Below are 21198 nucleotides of genomic sequence, written 5' to 3' on the forward strand. Positions count from 1 at the left end.
TGAAGCAGCTGCTTCTTTTTTAAAAAGATGTTTGAACATCAAAGCAGCAGACAGGGCTAATCATGGTAATGATAATGTGTTTGCCTATGTTCATAATTCACTTCTCACATCACCCACTTATCACCATATATAAACATTCACTTCACTTGAATAAGATCAGTTGGTAGTTTGCACCTTCTTACAACTGGTTGTGTTGTTCCTCTTCATTCGTTTTGTTCCCTGTCAAAAGCAGCGCACGAAAACTATGATATTAGGACATATAATGCACTATACCCTATCTACTGTTTACTGCACGGCCAAGATTTCGAGGTACACACAGGTGACCGCCTTGCTCAATGAAATACAGTTCCACTAGTGAAAGCTCCCTTATTTAAATTATTGCCAAACTATGTGCTGTGTCATGTTATTGATGCGTGAATATTTAATAATTGAAAAAAAAGAGAAATTACCTTTAAAACTTTATATATTATATCATATATATATATATATATATATATATATATATATATTGTCATATATCATATTTCAACTTATTTTCTTGCATAAAATTAATGCAAACTGCAGTCTTTTGTCTCTTTCAGTGATGCTGCGCAAGCAGCGATGAAAATGACTTAGTATTGCCAATAGAGCTTAAGGCGAGGTACAGGTAGAAAAATTACATTTTTCTTTAAAATAACATTTTTTTAGCTTTTGATTCCTATGCACCTCAACATTCTATTTTTATACCCAAAAAATAAGGTGCTTTTCCAACCACAATTCAAAAAGTTATTGTAATCCAGGCATGGTAGCTGTAGAGGCTTCATTTCTTTCATGCTTACAGATGAGACGTGAGACCACAATGTTTGCCCATATGGTGGGCTTTCCTGGTGTGACAACAAGCGAGCACTAGCCCTGGCTGAGTCGGCCAGCACCAGCTCATTCTCTACTTTTGACCAGTTCTCAGGCTAAGGCTATGCTTCCTGCATATGACAGGCTGACAAGCAAAAGGCTGTTGCTTACTGTATAAAAGGCAAACTCCAAAGTGCGACTGAGTCACTTAACAGCAACCACCAAATCTCGGCATCAACATTTGGTTGCTGTGCCCCAAAAGAAAATTTCCTTCACGCACTGTTGTGGAAATGGCCACATCTATAGCCATCCTGTAATTTAATAAAGGCCACAAAGGCTTGAAGGAGGTCCTAGAGGAGTTGGGAGTCCTAACTCAGGAGTTACTTGCTCTCAGCAACCAGAGAGATCAGAGAAGAATCAAAGGAATCTCTGGAACACAGACCACTGAAGCTAAATCTGTCATTGCAGTGTAGCAAAGTAAGCCTGGCTGGTGGAGGAAGCTCGCAAGGGTTCCAAGGGTACCACGTACGCACAGGAGAATTTTAAAGCATTACACTTCTTCTCGAAAGACTGTGCTGCATTCTGGCCACATTTCATGCAAATTGATCACATGCAATAGTAATAACTTGTTCAGAACTTTCAACCTCCTTTTTCACTTTTTGGAATCTTATGCTATTTTTATTACTTGTGCACAAACATTTTTCTAGTTAGTGTGGCTTAATCTCGTCCAAATTTTGCATGCACATGAACTGATAGAATGCAGTAATGTCTAGGCTTTATTGTAATTTACAGCAATTTTGGTCATGTGCATTTAAGGTAACAATCATGAATGTTCTTCATAACTATAGTCGAAATTAAATTTTTTGTTCTTTAAATAATGAAGCTAGAAAAATATAATTTTTGAGCATATTTTCAATTATATGTTTATGAGGAACAATATAGGCTATGTTATGAGAATCTTCTAGGCCTCATATGAAGACCCTATTTTGCACAAAAGACCCTTAAAATATTATGACAAATGGCAGTGAATATGTTTTCATAAACAGAAACATTACATGCAAACATAACAAAAACGCAAGGTTGCCATGGTAGTTCATAGTAGCCCTTCAAGATAAGTGCGTCACCAATTCTTGTCGAGCCATTGCTGTGCTTGATGTGGCTGAGCATGGCTGCGCTTGCCCCATCTAGAAAGTAACCTGCGACAGTTACAAAGTTACGCGAGACGAGATGGCTTGTGGCTTCCTGTGTGCTGTGTTCTCACGCGCCTAGTGTTGGAAGTCGCGTAATGGGAAATATACCGGGAGAAAAAAAATGTATGGTTCAAATGCTGGTGCAATCAAAGGTAAAAGTGAATGTTGGTTGTCAAAATATGCGTGAATCTCAAGTTTCAGAGACGTGTTGAAGCTAGAGGCAGCATGAAGCATTTTCTCGCCGCCTCTACTGTTCTTCATCACGCCAGCATTCTGACAGCAAGTGTCTGCAGTCATCGAGCGAGATCTGTCCTTGTTTGCCTGTGTGTGCGTGACACCATGCTTGTTAATTTCGTTAGTAAGCAAATGTGTACTGCAATATATACAACCGATAAAACTATCTTATTTTGTATAGTTGTCTAATAATTTGTTATCTAAAATTTGCATAATATCTTTTTATTTAATGAAATTTTGTTTGGAAGTATGATTTGATTGCATTGAGCTTCTACTGTATGTTTAAGTCCTGAATAAGGCTAGTTTCGAGTTCAATTCCAATTTTCAGCAGCCACATTTCAGCAGTAGAGAAACTCCTCGTGTTTGGAGCTTTGGGTGCATGTAAAAGAACTCCAGTGGATCAAAATTAACCTAGAGCATCTCCCACTGCGGTGCTTCTCACAGCTGGGATGGCTTTGGGATGTGAACTCTCATATCAAAATTTCATTTCAATATGAAGGTAGCACTTGTATGCATTGGTTTGCAGATTTGTCTTGCTTTTTGCTACTCTTGATCATTATGGAATACCAGGTAGGTCAAACTGTTTTTCTTTGAAAGGTTTCTTTGAAAGGTTCTTTTAAATATGGTTGAAACAGGAAGTTATGGTATGCTGCAACTCCATAATGGAATGGAGCATCCAGTGTTCTAAATTACTAGCAATCACTTGCAGTGGCCAGTCCAGTTGATATCATTGATATGCTAGAATGTGCACAGAACTGTGCAGCCCGATTCATTTTCTCAGAATACTCGTATCATTCTAGTGTCATCGAACTAAAACCTCGTGCAAACCTTGGAAGCCTTACATCACATCGCAGAATAGCACATCTGTACCTATTCTTCAAGTTTTATCACGCATCACCCTGTACTCCTGTCATCAAGCCAGCCCATCATCGTTCAGATCACGCCAATCACGAGAAAGCTGTATACTCACCATCTGCTCGAACCACTGCCCTTTTCTTCATTTTATATGCGAAGCATATTACGAGAGCTCAACCCAGCTCCTCAGGCGCGGCGGTGTCACCTTCAATACCACGTGACACCGTGACGTCACGACGGAGGAGAAACGGGGCTCCAACTCGCGCCGTCGCTCGCGGCGTCGCGGCGGTATATAAGCAGCTGCGCTTGCCTCTGCTAGACACTCACGAGGTGAGATGCCTCCTGGAGACAGAGCTGCTCGTTGGAATGAGAAGCGAAGGTTTCGGCGTGCTACAGAGACTGATTTTCTAGGTGGCTTTGGCTCAACTCTTGCAAGATGGGCTGGGTGGGAATCAAACCAGGGTCTCCAGAGTGTGAGACGGAGACGCTACCACTGAGCCACGAGTACGATGCTTCAAAGCGGTACAAAAGCGCCTCTAGTGAATGTGGTGTTGCCTTAGAAACGAGCTGTTTCTAAGGCTCAGGAGTGCGTCGCTTGCTCAGGCGCACATTTCGTTGCCGCGCCGAACGCTGCGTTGCTCGACGCTCACCGCGTCCAATGCAGGGCGCGTAGTCGCTACGCCGTAGCCCATTGTCTTCCACCCCTTGGCGGGTCGACGGGAACGCTGTCGCGTTCCACACTTGAAGGCGAAAAGGCGAAGCAGAGTAACGCATGAGTTGTTTCTTCGTCTAGCCGAACCAAATATAACCAAGCAACAGCAGTTCACCAGGCTAAACAGTGGTTCAACAACTAAAATAAAGGCTAGTATGCTTCGCATCCTGGGCTTAACCTTGGCTAAGCCACAGCCATTTTTTTGTCAAAACTTCACAAGATTGGAATGACCTTCCCGCTGCCGTTGTGCTCCACTCCAGTAGCATTGACTTCGAGAGAACGACCGAAAAATTGTATAACTTTTAACACATCTGTAAATAGCCCATCCCTCATGTAAAACCCTTCACTGGGGCCTTTGAGGTATTGTAAATAAATAAATAAAGATAAACAGATTGTGGTCTAGAAATATGTTCCCAGCAGCAAGAAATGCAACTTTTCATAAGCTGCAATGGGCAAGTTTGTGTCACAAGCAAATACGTATTAGTTTTCAAGCATAGGGATTCTACTGTATTTTCTTCGCTTATTCTGTTGTCCAAACAAGACAATAGGGTGATATCGATGGAGGCTTGAATTAATGAACAGTGTTCAAACTAGGGGACCCTCAGCCTGAAGCTGTTTGGACAAATAGCCTTGTCCCCTCATTGAAATGTTAGCATTAGGCTTCCCTTGTTTGACAGCTGTTGATCAATTAATTCTGTAAAGTGGCTTTAGGGGCTAAACACACTGCACAGTGTCAAAAAAGAAGACCATGTTATAAAGTTGATTTCTCTTGTTTACCACCAGTTGCATGAAGACCCATTCATATCAGTCTAATGAGTGGTCATTCTGCAGGCTCGCCAGGTACAGCAGATGTTCCCAGGCATGCCATTAAACACCATTGTTGAAGACCTGCGGAGCACTCGATCTGTGGAGCTTACAATTGAAAACATTCTAGACGAACGCCTTGTTGCACCTCCTGTAAGTTTTTAAGGCTTACTTTTGCTGATCAACTGAAAAGTGAAGTCCTGACAGTCACATGGAAGTGGCTATATTGCGAGTACATCATTGTAACCAGATCACTTTACTGCTTTTTTTTTTTTAATACAGACATCCATGTATCAAACTGCTGTACCAAGAAACAGTCGAGGCACAGTTTACCACACTGGCTTTCAGGTAAGCTCCTCTTTCTAACATTATTATTTTGAGTGGTGTCATCACAAGCTGCAATTGTCTAGATTTTTAACATCTGCTCATTTCTGTAAGAACATAAGAAACGCACGGATGAACCCAGCTCATCCATGGCATAGAAGGAGCTAACATGCACCTAAATTCATAGGTGGAAAGTTTCCATATATTCCGCGGGGGGCTGGGGCCCGACTAGATTTACAAACCCCCACCCACCCACATATAAATATATATTACTTTTAATAACAGCTGCACTTGAAGACACATTATGTGACTTTGAAGAATTGTTCACTGAAGTGACGGCCACCGTCAAACTGCGACTCAGATGATGATGACGTGGCATGTGCTCCGTAGCTTTCACTTGGGGATCTGACTCAAGCCTTTGTAGTCCTTGCATTGGCGTACAGAGACTACACAAAACTGGTAGAAATACAGGTAGACTTGGTTGCACGTAAGTGGAAGTGCGTGCAGCAATGAGTCAACGACTTCTTCCTTGCGCAGGGGCCTTAAAACGTAAATAAAATAATCTTTTTTGGATACATTCATTTTTTCGGACATTCAGTAGTTAAGTCTTATTTACATTCTCCATGGAGTCCAAATTATCGGTCCTCGACTGTATATCGACACTCCAGGTAAACTTTCGTGGTCGTCATCGCCATGATGTTCCATACAAAGTCGAAAAACCATTTGAATGAGTGACTTATATTCATACACTGTGGTTGCAAGAAAAAGCATGTAACAGTGAACCATAAAGGATAGGGCTTGATGGGCATTATCTTCCCACGCATTCAATATTCAAGTTAGCTGGAGGTCATTTGATCAAATCCACACTTGGGAAGGAGGGTGCACATCTTCTCTAGCCCTGTCATAGCTGCGAATGAATGTGCATGAGTGACGCTTACGTGGCCCTCGTGCCATATCTAATTGTTGGTAATCATTATTGGGTGCAATGATACAGGGCGAGCAGTGATGGCTGCTAACTTCAGGTGTGCTGTCTCTCGTGGGCTGTCTTTCTGTGCCCCTAGTGTTGCAGATCACGTGGCCTAAGTTAAGAGAGAGGAGTAATTAGAGATTGCTGACAGAGGCCGTCCTGTAGTGGACACAAATATAGGCAGATGATGATCAATCTAATTATTGTTCAGAGTCGTGGTGAATTGCGTGGCTGTATGAACCATTCACCTCTGCTTCTGGCGTTCTTCGTAATGCCAGCATTGTGATGAGTGCTCGTGTCATCCAGTGAGATATTTACAGGTTTACATGGTCCATGCATTACGCTATGCTTGTTATTTTAACTAGTAACTGAATGGTTACTATATTTTATATGGCCGATATAACTAAGGTATAGATTTGTGTAATGGCTGCACTTCTTTTTCATGATTTTGACGAGCCTTACATGGGACCGGGCGGTTTGATCTAACTTTTTTAACCACGAGTATGAAATCTGTCCTAAACCTCTGCGTTGCCTCGTCTCACCATCTAGAAGTGATGTGTGAAAATACGCTGCACATGAGAATTGGCTGTTGAGCGCAGTTGCACTCAGCGCACCGAACGTGATTGTTTCTCGGTTGGACTTTTTTTTTTTAATATTGACTGTCAGGTTTGGCGTGTGGCCCTTACACGGGTGCGTCCCTTACATGGATTTATACGGTGAGAATCTTCCTTCGTGTAATTGTCTTATACTTCACTATCACTAATACTGTTTCCCCTTTCTGGCGAAACTGCAGCCTCTTTATTTTTTCTTACTGTGAGTACGAGGATAAGCACTGGTGCGAATGACTGCTCAGTTTGCATTCAAGCGATAGATTCCCCGCTGCCATCGTGATTGGCGACGGGGAAGCGGCAGAGCGTTCTTTATCTTTTCGGCAGCTCTCAGCCAGCAGCAAGCATTGGCGCAGTCATCCTACAAGAGCCTACCTTGTTCACCGAACGCACGCTTGAGAGCAGCACGATGCCACTGCACAACCACTGCCGTCGTGTGGCTTTTTTGTTCATATTTCGCGGGCTTTCTTTACAACTCGGAAAAAAGGACATGAGACTTATCGTATAGGAAATAACTCGGTCGGTGGTTTCTGAAGGTGCTCTACAAATCTGCGTATTGTACTTGGGGTCCTCAGCCAATAATTAAAAAGTTGGGTAATTAAACTTAGTGAGTTACAAGGGGGGGGGGGACGATTACCTGAGTTGCTATAGGCCAGTACGAATAGTATGCGTTCGGTTCAATTCGCTTCTGACGCAGCTTTCATGTTTAACGTCTTGGCTCAAGATACGTGGGACACTCTGTATATAGGATGACCCACGTAACTTGTGCCAAAATTTTAAAATATTGGAGTGCCACGCAGCTGGACAGAACCAAGATACATAACCTTTGTCATCGCTTGGAAAAATTAAGATAATTTTTTGTATGCTGCCTAATTACATAATTAGTTCTTCATAATTAATCAACTTCATAAAATATTCAGAGAAAAAATGTCAATGAGAAAATTGCAGACAATCCTGTAAAATTTCCCGATCCAGCTTTCTGTTGCTCAGTAGTATGGGCACCATAAAACCTTTTTACGAGCCTGAAAGAGGCCCGCAAAAGCCAATGCAAGGTGCCACGCGACTAGTCGCGCGGCACTTTTTTGTGTTTTGTGGGCTTTCTTTCAGTCTTGGAAAAAAAATTGCAGTTTCGCCCGCAAGGTGAAGCATCGATAGCAATAGCAATTTAGTAGACCGCCATAGTAAGTAAGGATAGTAGTTTAATCGGCCATATAAACTTGTAAACATGCACACATCACACGCAATGAACACGGACTCTCACTGTCAAAACACTGGCATGAGGATGCGTGGCAGCAGCAGCAAGCGAAGTGAACTTCGTGCTCTCTATCACTTCAATGAAAACTGAGCAGTGATAACACTGCACACACAAAGCTACGAGCTGTCAACCCTCCCAGACTCTGCCCTCAAAGAAGATCACTTTCAAGATAAAGTCTGCGCAACTCTCCCATACGCACTTCCTGCTGAAGTACAACAACCCCCCCTCCCACCCCACTCCCCCTAGTTCCTCGTGCGCGACAGAAAACGGTCCGCTTCCTTCTCGCTTTCCTCCCACATGCGTTGGCTCACCCTCGCACACTTTCACCCACACACACAGCCAGTGGCGTAGCCAGAAATATCGTTTGGTGAAGGGGGGGGGGGCTCACATTGGTTCTGCCTCCTCCTTGTAGAATTTGTCGAGGGACCAAATACATTATTAATTACTGCATTGCCGTTGCGAAAGATGCTGCAAATGAACTCTTGAAGGCTACCCACTGTCAAGACAAGCACAATATGTAATTTTTCATAATAGGATATACTAATTAATATGTCTCAAAAATTGTGCCCAAAATAACTGACATCAATGCTTCCATGTTTTCTGTCTATTTAACAAGTAAAGAAAGTATCACACGAACTTTAGAACTATTCAGATTGAAACCAGCAAAGCAGTGCATGTCGCTGATATGAAAAATGTAAAGGCCATGCAATGAACAATTTGAGGATAAATATTTTAATGAAACTTTGTTAACCTCCCTGCCTTTCTCTCATTTGCATCTCTCTCTCTGTCATTCAAGAACCTTGTTTGCATTTTTGTACATATGCAACGACCAGGGAAAAATCTCAATGACGCGGTCCTTTGTTACAATGTACTGCGCAGGAGCAGGTGTCACCGGTCGTGTATTGTGAGTAATTGCACCGAAATTATAGTCGCAATAGAGAGCGCATATGAAAAGCAGGAGTTCTGCAAAATATACAAACGGGAATCAAATGAAAGTGAGCGAGTGCAAATATATGGAAAACGGGGTACTTTATTTAAAAATAGTCTCCATGAGCATTTAAACATTTGTCCCCCTGACTAACGAGTCGCGTGATTTCCGTGTGATAAAACTCCTTGGGTTGCTGCTTCAAAAAGTCTTGACTCTTTCACATCATCATCCGACACAAACCTGGTTCGCATGAGCTATTTTTTCAAGTGCTCCAAAATGTGGAAGTCGCAAGGCGACAGGTCTGGGCTGTATGGCGCATGTAGCAGTGTTTCCCACTTGAATTTTGCCAGCTTTGTATTAACCATCTCAGCGACGTGGGGACGGCCGTTGTCGTGGAGAAAGATAACCCCATTCCTAAATTTTCCACGTTGTTTGTTCTTAATTGCGACACGCAGCTGATCTGACATTTCACAATATCGGAAACAATTGATGGTTTCTCCAGGTTTAACAAATTCTATCAGTAATGGCCCCTGACGATCGAAAAAAAAGTCAACAGCCCCTTTCCGGCAGAAATGACAGCCTTTGCTTTCTTTGGGGTAGTGAATTCAAATGGTTCCACTGTAAGCTTTGCCGTTGTGTTTCACGCTCGTAGTAGCAGCACCATGATTCGTCCCCGGTCACAATTGCAGACAAAAAGCCGTCACCCTCATTGTGATACTGGAAAAGATGAGTCAAGGCAGCGCCGAACCTCTCCGTCTTCTGGCGGTGGTTCAAAATCTTGGGAATTCATTGCGCACGCAAGACCCGATAATCGAGATGTTCATGAATTATGGTGTGACCCGAACCATGACTGATGTTCACACGCCCTGCCAATTCATCGATGCTTATCCTCCGTTCTTGTCTAATCAGCCTTTGCAATTGTGTTGGGAATGATTGCACGGTGGCTTTGGCTCAGTCTTGGATCATCTTTGCAACTTTCACATCATTTGAACAGTTTCCTCCAACACCTCACAGGGGCAAATGAGATGCAATGTTTGACGTACACGGCAGCCGTGTGGCGACTAATTTCTTTTTGGGAAACATCTCCGGCAGTCAAAAACCTCATGACACCACGCTGTTCAGCTTTTGGAGCGTCCATTATGTCACGCAACCATTTTCAACCTTGTGTATGAGAGCATTAAAGGACATTTATCCTCACACATGCGTGTCACTTTTGTAAATGAAAGATACCTGTGTGCTATGCACATGGCTCGCAGATACTGAACCAAACCATTATTGCGTGGAGTCCTCCGTGGTTGGCTCACTTTCATTTGACTCGCCCTCGTGCATTAGAATTGCGAAGACACAATGGAATCTACAAATGCGAAGATACAGCTTTATAAAGGGCAAAAAAGTATCACTGGAAACAAAGTTCACTGCACGCATACACAAAACTTCGCAACAAGATATTTAAATATCCATATAAGTCTTCAATAAATCCACTTATCTAAGAAAAATTCACTGCATGTAATGCGTCAGGCAAGGTAAATAATCATGTTGCGCAAACACAGATTCACAGATCACAGCCCCCCCTCCCTCCACTCCCCCTTATGTATTGCCCACGACAAGAGGTGGCGCGCTTTCTCCTCGCTTTTCTCCCTTGCGCTCACAAGACTGAGCCACCATCGTCGGCTCACCCATGCTCCTCCCCCCTACGCTTTCTCTTGCACATGCAGCATGCGGCGCGCGGTCACAATGTTATCGCCTCATACTTTATGCAGAACATGAGGGCGACGGTGATGGCAGGAATGTGCCTGGAGTGTCCATATAATTGCTATCGCAATAATATAATAAGATTATCGAGCAACTGAAGCATCCCATGGCCCATTACTTTCCGCAAAAGAAGAAGTAACAAAATTGAACTTTCACCATGCGACAATTCGCTCCGCCACAACAATGTCTTTTTTTTGTGTGTGTGTGGGGCGGGGGCACCGAAATGAATAAAACGCAAAGGAAAGCATGTTGACCACAATCGAATGCCTACATTGAGCACCTGATGTGGCTACCGAAGGGACGTCGAAGAAAACAGGAGACGCTTGGTCCACAGAAGAACCATACGCATTCTGTTCGCTATCCTACACCGGCGAGACAAGACTTTCCTGAGAGGTTGTGCTCAAGCAAACGTGTTGCAATCCGTTGAGTCTGCGCAATCATGGAGGCTAGCAACAATGTATTGTTTCTTTTTCTCGTCTGCTAGCCAGAAAGCCGTCCAAAGCTCTGCCAGGTGAAAATCCAAGTAACATTCAACTAATCTAAGTAACAAAGTACCTAATAAAGAAATAACAAAAAATGAAAGTGTCCAACTCAAAAATTAGATAGAATTCGCGGAACTGTGAAAATTTATCAACAAGGAGAAAGTAAGGGATATTCAAAATTATAACATGTGAAAGACTGAGGAAGCAGTAAAATATGGATGCAGCATGAAAAGAGTGAGAAGGAAAGTTGGCATAGGACAAACCAAGATGTATGCACTGAAAGATAAACAGGTTAATACTGTCAGCAATCTCAAAGATATAGTAAAAGAAGTGGAAGAATTGTATACTGACCTGTACAATACCCAGAGGAGTCAGGATACCTCCATTAGAAACAGTAATGCACAGGATACAGAAACTCCGCCTATAACTAGCGATGAGGTCGGAAGGGCCTTGCAAGACATGAAACGAGGAAGAGTGGCAGGAGAAGATGGAATAACAGTTGATTTAATCAAAGATTGAGGAGACATAATCCTTGGAAAACTGGCGGCTCTTTATACGAAGTGTCTATCAACTGCAAGGGTCCCAGAAAACTGGAAGAATACAAACATTATACTAATCCACAAAAAGGGAGACATTAAAGAATGAAAAAACTATAGGCCCATTAGCTTACTTCCAGTATTTAAAATATTTACCAAAATAGTCTCCAATAGAATAAGAGCAACACTCGACATTAGTCAACCAAGGGAACAGGTGGGTTTCAGGAAGGGATACTCTACAATGGATCACATCCATGTCATTAATCAGGTTATCGAGAAATCCACAGAGTATAATAAGCCTCTCTATATGGCTTTCATAGATTACGAAAACGCATTTGATTCAGTAGAGATACCAACAGTCATAGCGACATTACGTAATCAAGGAGTACAGAGCGCTTACGTAAATACCTTGGAAAATATCTACAGAGGTTCTACAGCTACCTTAATTCTACATAAGAGAAGCAGGAAGATACCTATAAAGAAAGGGGTCAGACAGGGAGACACAATCTCTCCAATGCTATTCACTGCATGCTTAGAATTATTCAAGCTATTAAACTGGGAAGGCTTCGGAGTAAAGATCGACGACGAATATCTCAGCAACCTTCGGTTTGCCAATGACATTTTATTCAGCAACAATGCCAACGAGTTACAACAAATGATTGAGGGCCTTAACAGAGAGAGTGTAAGAGTGGAACTCAATATTAATATGCAGAAGACAAAGATAATGATAAATAACCGGGCAAAGGAAAAAGAGTTCAGGATCGCCAGTCGGCCTTTAGAGTCTGTGAAGGAGTATGTTTACCTAGGTCAATTAATCACAGGGAATGCTGATCATGAGAAGGAAATTCATAGAAGAATAAAAATAGGTTGGATCGCATAGGGCAGACATTGCCAGCTCCTGACTGAAAGCTTACCATTATCATTGAAAAGGAAGGTGTACAATCAGTGCATTTTGCCAGTGCTGACATATGGGGCAGAGACTTGGAGACTGACAAAGAAGCTTGAGAACAAGTTAAGGAGCGCGCAAAGAGCGATGGAATGAAGAATGCTAGGCATAACGTTAAGAGATAGAAAGAGAGCAGTTTGGATTGGAGAGCGAATCGGTATAGACGATAGTCTAATTGACATCAAGAGAAAAAAATGGAGCTGGGCAGGTCATGTAATGTGCCGGTTAGATAACCGTTGGACCATTACGGTTACAGAATGGGCACCAAGAGAATGAAAACGCAATCAAAGGCGACAAAAGTCTAGGTGGAGCGATGAAAGTAGGAAATTCGCAGGCACTAGTTGGAATCGGTTGGCGCAGGACAGGGGTAATTGGAGATCGCAGGGGGAGGCCTTCGTCCTGCAGTGGACATAAAACAGGCTGCTGCTGCTGCTGCTGCTGCTGCTGCTGCTGCTGCTGCTGCTGCTGCTGCTGCTGCTGCTGCTGCTGCTGCTGCTGCTGCTGCTGCTGCTGATGATGATGATGATGATGAGGATGATGATGATGATGAGGATGATGATGATGAGGATGAGGATGATGATTTATGTAGTTGGGTAAGGTACATTACTTGCTCCAAGTGGCGGGAAACAACATTACCTTGGTTCTGTGTAACTATGTGACACTCGCATATTCTAAGTTTTTTTTTTTTATTTCTAAAAATATTTTGAATTATATTTACATTTCAGCGCAAGTTAGGTGGGACACCCTGTGTATAGGGTCTTTCGTATTCGAGTTTTATTTTATTTTATTTTAAATCAGGGGTTAAAAATCGGGTGCTATTTTTAAAGAGGAACTAAAAAGGGAAAATACAAGGATTTTGTTCTCTGGCAGCCAAACTGGAGAAATCGAGAGTTCTGTTTTCTGGCATTTCAAGGTTAACTACTACAAATAACTACAAATTTTAAATAAGTGCCACTTCAGCAATATGGTGTGTCACTACGTTGCTTGAATGCTTGCTTTGTTCTTTGCACTATTTAACATAGGAAGGAGTACAAATAGTAGTGCAGAGGCACAGCGGCAGGAGGTGTGATGCTATTCCTTATCTTACAAGCCCTTGTTGCCGTATTGATTTCTTTATTGATTGATTTCAATGAAAACAGTACATCACAAGGCAGTTGGACCAGTAGCCTAAGCTGGTGGAGGCTCCTACTTCCATATATTGGCAGCTTATCTTATTAATAATGATAAAGATTAAGAGATAATAGAAACTTTCACGTTGAAAAATTTAGTAGATGTGGAATTATATTCTTGCTAACAAGAAGTATTTCACTGTAAGTACAAAATTTCTAGCCACTTTAATGCCAAGTGGCAATGCATTCCAAAAATTTTGCACCATAAAATTGCAAGAACCGCTGACCATAAGCGTTACAAGTGGCAGGGAGATTTAAATTTAGGTTGCTCGCATATCTAGTGTTAGAGGTTGGTATATTAAACAGGCTTATTGTCAGTGGGTAGTTGTTGTTTATGATGCTATGGATGGTACATGACACCTTTAAATCAAATACAAGTAGAAATGTTAGTATGTGGAGTTCTTGAAAAAGTGGTCTGCTTCAGTTATGTGTATGTTAGATAACTTCATGACCCGCAAGGCTTTTCGGAGGCGAATGATTGGTTGCAGGTATGATCTACATGTAGAAGCCCATGATTTGCAGCGATAGGTTAAATGGCAATGGAATATAGAGTAGTAGATCATTCTTAAGACAGAGATATCAAATTAAGTCCTTGTCTTAAGTAACGCAAAGCATGTGGAGGCTAACATTGAGGAGACATTATTAATGTGTTATTTCCACTTCAGACTATAGTCAAATGTAGCCCCTAAGTATTTTATTGAGTCCCCCTGCTCCAGGATGCTACTATCAATGCAAATTTGAGAGAAACTTGTGTTGATGCATTTGTATGCAGAACGGAACACTATGCACTTTGCTTTAGTAGTGCTTAGTGCTAGTTTGTAAGAATTCAACCAGTTTGTCAGATGCAGTAGCTCATTTCTTATTGTAAACCTTGCTTCCTCGAATGTCTTTCCTCAAAGTATAAGACTTGTGTCGTCGGCAAACATCACGGTTTTCGCTGTGTTCGAAAATAGGAGTAAATCATTGACGTATAGAGAAAATAAAACAGGCTCGGCCCGAGAACCTACCCTTCTGGTACTCCTGTTAAAATAATTAGGTATAGGAAAAAAAGACCGCTCATACTGACGTACTGCTTGCCATCTGACAGGTAACTGGAAAGAAATTCTAAGGTTCTTCCTCTGAATCCATAATATTCGAGCTTCTTCAGCAGAATGGAGCGAACAACAGTATCGAACGCCTTTTTAAGGTCTAGAAATGGAACAATAGCCATATTGTTTGCCTAATTGCATAATTAGTTCTTAATAATTAATCAACTTCATGAAATATTATTTTCAGAGCAAAAATTCGTTGACAAAATCGTAGTCCATCCTAGGAGAATTCAGAGTCCAGCTTTCTGTTGTTCAGTATGTGCTACTTGAAACTTTTTTAAAAGCCTGAGAGAAGCCTGCAAAAGCTTGCGCAAAGTGCTGTGCAACTAGTAATAAGAAGTAAAACTGAAAGAAAGCAAAAAGTTACATGTGTTAATCAAATTATGTTGTTGACTTTGTTGGCCATACAACATTGAATTCTGTTTATGTTTAGATTGATAAATTTGACCTCTGCTTTCCAGAATCATGGGCTGGGCACTCATTATCACACACATTGGGAGCATTTCTGTGTCCATCCTGGTGCGGTCGTGGCATTAGTTATATTCTGTTGTCCTGTTTTATTGGCTCCCAGTATACACTCTTGCAATGACAGTAATGGATTATCAACTAAGAAAAACCAGCTTCTTTGAAAGTAACGTAGTTGGGTAAACATATCTGCAACGTCACAGCTACTGTTTGCAATGCAGAGCAAGGTCAGCGCTGCGTTAATACATTTCACATGCATCACCACCGTTTACATGTATGTGATGTGCTGTAATTATAATGCAATGTGCCATTGTAGTATTCCTGCAGTCATGGCTACTAAAAAAGCTACAAGCCTTCGTTCATAGATTCAAGGCCAGAAGGCACTGAGTATATTATATTTTTATACATATATGCTGACTTTTACTTGATCGTTTAGCAAAAATGAGGTGTATACCATGTGCACATACATAATATTATTAATATCATATATCATGACCACTAGCTCACAAAAGCTGGGCTTCGTTCATTAGTTTTGTAATAGCTGCATTTGTTATCATTCTTTATGAAAGGGGAAACGTGTGAGGAAATCGGGTTTAATTCGATTTTCAGGAATTTTGTTCGGGTTGCAAAAATCTGAAGTTATTGGGTTTTACCGAAAACAAAGGACCCTATATAGAGACAGAATAGAGAGAGAGAAACAGTTTCTTTTCACGTATACTGTAATGCAGAAAAAGTGTACCTGCAGCTTTAACGTGATTTAGTCAAGTGCAGGGTTCACAGTGGCTGACCACTTAGTCCTACGTTGCATCACCTGCATTAGAGTGCATGATAGCTGTCCATCTACTGTAAGCTCACCACAACAAGAAGAATGCACAACTACACAAATGGGAAGCACAAATGTGTACCATTAATTTGCATCCTTATTACAAGTTTCTTTTCCTCCTTGTCAGCTGCAACATTGAATTATATTTATGTAGTGAGAACTGGCACTAGTTATGACTCCTCACTGGTTAGATGTAAAATTTGACTGCTGCTTTCTGCTTTCCAGAATCATGGACTGGACACTCATAAAGAAGCACTTGCAGATGAGAGATTTCCAAGAAACGCTTCTGCAAGTGCTCTGGATTCCAGTTCCTCAATGTTTCTTGAAGATCCAGAACCATACTCACAGGCTGAGGAAGCATCTACATCAGGGTAACATTTGGTGTACTTATGCATGATAAGTTGCCTGGTAGGCTTTAAGGAACTTTAAACCTAGAAGCCCGAACATTAATGCCTTAATCAAAAGCTTACTGCACTTCACCATTGCAGAACACTTGCTTCATCAGTTTGCCTCATTTAGGCAGACATCTAAGTGAAACTTAATAAGTTGCCCAAAGCATAACTGGATAAGTGCTGACTGGTCTGAACATTTTCTAGGTGTAAAGAAAGCTCAAGTTGTGCGGCAATGAAATGGCTTATCTTTCCACGAACATCGATCAGTTTTATAAAAAGTTGGACAATAAAAAGTAAAACTGAAAGCAAAAAGTTCCATGTGGTAATCAAATTGTGTTACAGACCTTGTTAGCAATTATATTTGTATTTGCTTCAAATAATGAGTAACATATTGAGATTGTGCATGTGTCACGTAGGGATATTGCATTTTGTCTTCTGATTTGTGTGATAACACATAATTCACTTGGTGTTGGCACTTCCATGGTGAGTTTGGCCAGCCTGCCCAACAGCAAAATATTGCAAAAAAGCAGCAACTGGGAGCCCTTCAGGTGTGCGTGCGTGCGTGCGAGCGGGCGGGCGGGCGGGCGGGCGCATGCATGTGCACATCTGCATTTACAAAATTTAAGCAGAAGCATGCTATTCGACGATTTATTTCGCCGGGGCAATCTGGAGTAGCCAAATGACTCCTTGAAGTGGTACTGTCACATTAATTTTGTCTTGCTTCATTAAACAGTTGCTGACCTTGTTATGACAGTATAGACCATTTTTTATAGGCACCGCCATATTGTGAACGCAGTGGCGCCGCCTATGAGCAGCACCATACTGGCTTGGGTGAAAGCGGTCTCTTGCATGGCAGGTATACGCTCGGCGGTAGGTTCTGGCATTTGTTTTCGCGGTCGTGCGGTCTTTTCAGTATGGCGTGCATCTTCTACGTGGTAAACGGTTCTGTGAGACGTGCTGAAGCGGTTTAATGCGTCATGGCCGGAATTTCTGCTGGCGTTGAGGTGGACGGAACACGCAGCGCGATGTGTGCGCGCATATTTGAGCCTACAATCAGCCTCGGAGATCAATTGTGTATTTCTGAATGTTCCATTCACTAATGTGACCTTATTGCAGTATTATCCTCTAAGCTGCGGTTTAGGAGCCATTAAACATACGCGACGATCGTAACAGCGTGGGTACCGTTCTGCTACTATAGGAGCTGTGATGTTATACTTTGACAAGCGTTCAAACTGTTCTCTGCAGGTTACATTGCGTGACTACTTGGTTCGATGGATGAGATTTCCGCCCCTGAATAAAATAGTTTTGGCAAGCAATAGTAGCATACCTTACAGTCTGAATTAAGCTTGCCCAGCAAAGGGACTCTTTACGAACTGCGCGAGCGTCCTAAGCAGTGGTAGGTACTGGATTAGAGATGTCTTTGTCCTGTTACCGCATAGTCCAAGCATACGGCATCAGGGTTATATATTTATAAACATGCAGCGTGACTATGCGAGGTAGTAATGCGGCGTTAGCCCATTTTCTCTTGCTTTTTCGAAAAAGAGGATGATAACCGAATTTTTTTTTTTTCAGTTGTGTTTGTTCCGTTCTCTACGACGCACTCACACGTATTACGAAAATTTTGTCCTCAGAAATAGGCATCGCATTCTTTCTATGCGATCCCTCTCATATATTATGGCTGTATACAGGCCAAAAAGGCAATGCCGAAGCGCACAGCTTACATATGTATCATGCTGGTTCACCAACCGCAGTCATCGCTGTGTTGAGCAGCGCCATCGGCCCCATGCAGGAAGGCTAGCGTAGACCAGCAAAACTTTTTGTTGGGCTAGTTGGTGCATTACTGAAGTACTATAGCGCCAAACAGACGACACAGGAAGAAGAGACACGGACGAGCGCTTACTAACAACTGATGCTTTAATGACGGAAACACACAATATATATACACAAATTTCAAAGTCAGTTGCGCCGCGAAATTTGTGTATATATATTGTGTGTTTCCGTCATTAAAGCAACAGTTGTTAGTAAGCACTCGTCCGTGTCTCTTCTTCCTGTGTCGTCTGTTTGGCGCTATAGTACTTCAGCTAGCGTAGACATATGGTAATTTGAAGCCTACTAGACTTGAAATGTGCGAGAACGATGCCGGTGCATCACAAATATTTGATTGCACCTGCCGCTTAGATGTTTCGGGGTCGCCTTAGGTTGGCCGTGCACGAGCATGCGCTCTTATGCTTTATGTTTTACTCCCTACGCCAAGCGATCAGATAGTGAGCAGATTTACCATTTCATGCTGCTAATAAAGAGACACCTTGTTTCTTTGTTGAATTAAAACCGATATAAGCAAAATAGTTCACAACACATACACACACCGCGACTGATAATCATGTGCGTACACCGCGGCTGATAAAGCACGTCACATTTTTGCGCCCCCAAGAGATATTTCCACCTACTGTAGTTACCAATGCACCGAAAGGCTTCCCTGACGACCTTATATGAACGGACATGGCGTAAATTTCACAAAGTACCATCTAAAACATCTCGAAATTGTTCCGCAGCACGCGACAGCAATGCTTTCAAGCAGCGCCACGCCGGATACCCCAATCCAGAGAGGAGGAAAGGCTCTCCGCGCGCCCTATCCTCCTCGCCCGATGAAACGGTCTATAGAGCCTCAATTTTTTTTAACACACATTTAATTGTTAATTGGCATATTTTCTGCCCTATAGTTTATCGCTGGTGTATAGTCCACAGGGTCAAAGTTGGGCGTAGAATAAAAATTCTTCTTAGTTGTTGTCCACAACCAGTATACAGCAAGTATCGCTAAGTCAATTTTGCCATTATAAAGCTGCTGTCCCTAAGTGATTTAGTGCTGTAAAGACTCGCATGCACAGTCAGGCCTAATTAGTGTCCCTGTGTATGCTCCCTAAGGGAGCAGTCTTGCACAAAAGTCTACCATTTGATTCTAAATCTATGCAGTAAAGTCACTCCTCAGATGCGCAGCAGCCAAACTTATCACATCAGCTCTTTTCAAAGGTAAGAAAGAGAAACGGCTGAAGAGGAGTCTCCTGCCGCTTTACTCCTTTCATTGAATTGTGAAAGTGGTGATGCCTAGTGATGCTTCTCCCTGGTTGAAAAATTTGGCCTCTCCGCTGTGTGGTGCACATTTTAACGTCATTTTTTTACCACTTGATACTCGGCAAGTAGCAGCCCCAGCGGCGCAGAGAAGAGAGAAATGAATTCTGCTCCCTTTAGGAGCACATATACTGACACACTAAGCCTAGTTTTCGCCGGCCGCTCAAAGATTGGCTGTTTTTACTTATTTTTCATAGGTAGCAGCACATTGCGAGCTATTTTCTAATTGTTTTGGGTTTTGCGCACTAGATGGACATATTTACACTTTCAGCAGGAGTTGTTTGTAAAACAGTGGAAATATTCCTGCTTGTCAGACTCCGCGCTGTTGTTGTAGCCATTGCAACCAGAGTACTAGGCTCGAAAAAAAAGCATACGAGCTTCCTAGTGGGCTCTTTCTTTTTTTTTTTTTTTTTCAGCACATACTACCGAAAACTGCCCACACATCAGTGATGTCACATTGCCATCACCTTTGATTTTTGCATTGGATGGAGCAGTCCTGTTTAACATGCTCGAGGCTGTGCTCCATTTAGCATGCATTTTAAATCTACGTGAAGGAATAATATAACTGTACAATTATTTGCTGCACATGGAGGTCTCATTCTGTCATTATGGAATCAGCAGCTAATAAAGCAAAAGAAGCTTAACAAAACCTTTGGGTCAGTACAAATCCTTTAAGCGAGCTCTTGGATTCCAAAGTACAAATATGCCTGTGAAAAAAGCACTCTGCGCCAGATTATCGTGGAAGCTGCCACATGTGACCAGTTAGATTCATTGGTTCTATGAATGTCGGAGCATCAGGGTAACTCTAGTTCTGCTGGTATTGTGGACTGTGTGCCTGAAATGCTAATCAAAGGTGCTGTTCTGGGATTTAAATTTAATGGTGCTGAATTCTCCCCTTATATGTTTCTTTTTTCTTCAATTGAGCGATTCAGGGAGGATGGCACCCATTCTTCAAGACAGTCATAGAAGGCAGCATGGTGAATCCAACAACAGCAAAATGCCCCGAGCAGTCCCCTGAGCCCCCACAACAGCACAAAATGCTGAGGTCAAAAAAAAAAAAAGAAGTGCAGTGTTCTTTGCCAATAGTTATGTAAAGTGCTTAAGGCAGGATGCAGGACTGAAAATTAACTTTTGAACCGTTGAACAGACATTTATAGAAATTTATTGGTTTGTGAAATTTATTGGTCGATCTATATTAATTTCATTAATATAGTTTGAATACAAAAACAGCTATGGCAGTCATACGGGACCAATTCGGCACGTCTCCTTAGAAAAACTATAATTTGAGAAATAACGAAGACAAACTGAGCAAGTCAAGGCCAGTCATGTGTTTTTCCATTACATTTCTTTAACAGCGTCATCACTTTGAGACTAAGTTCAATTTTGTTCGTTTTGATTGGATGTCAGAAATGTAATAATTTTTTGCATTAATAAAAATTTTGAAATATAAAAAGTACCTCATCTTGTTCCCGACAAAATTTCACTCTAGAAACTACTTTGAAAGCAGGTTTTTGCGAAGCAGTGTCGAAATGATAAGTTTCCTAAATGGCTTGTTCAGACAAAAAATGTGAACTGAGAAAAATGTGCTCAATAATTTCAGAACAAGCTATTTTACTTTAAGGCCAAAAATAATTATTCAAATTGCCCTGCTCCATAGGTTGGACCCTCCTATTCACTTTGAACCTGCTCTGTGGTAATTGTTTCAAGTCTTCTT

The 21198-nt window shown here is 41.9% G+C and overlaps 1 protein-coding gene across 3 annotated transcripts in view; it reads left to right on the top strand.

Moving 5' to 3' along the window:
* Positions 1–21198, top strand: part of LOC135898011 (E3 ubiquitin-protein ligase AMFR-like) — a 211680-nt gene that overhangs the window by 187456 nt on the left and 3026 nt on the right. For 2 of the 3 annotated variants that reach the window (XM_065426724.1, XM_065426725.2), the window contains exons 11-13: positions 4651–4776; positions 4906–4971; positions 16192–16337. In XM_065426724.1, the coding sequence (XP_065282796.1) occupies positions 4651–4776; positions 4906–4971; positions 16192–16337 (338 nt within the window). Of the gene's footprint in view, positions 1–4650; positions 4777–4905; positions 4972–16191; positions 16338–17131; positions 17229–21198 lie in introns of all 3 variants that reach the window. The other variant, XR_010563233.2, reaches the window with a different exon arrangement.

Source organism: Dermacentor albipictus, chromosome 1 (genome assembly GCF_038994185.2).
Source record: "Dermacentor albipictus isolate Rhodes 1998 colony chromosome 1, USDA_Dalb.pri_finalv2, whole genome shotgun sequence".
Classification (NCBI taxonomy): Eukaryota; Metazoa; Arthropoda; class Arachnida; order Ixodida; family Ixodidae; genus Dermacentor; species Dermacentor albipictus.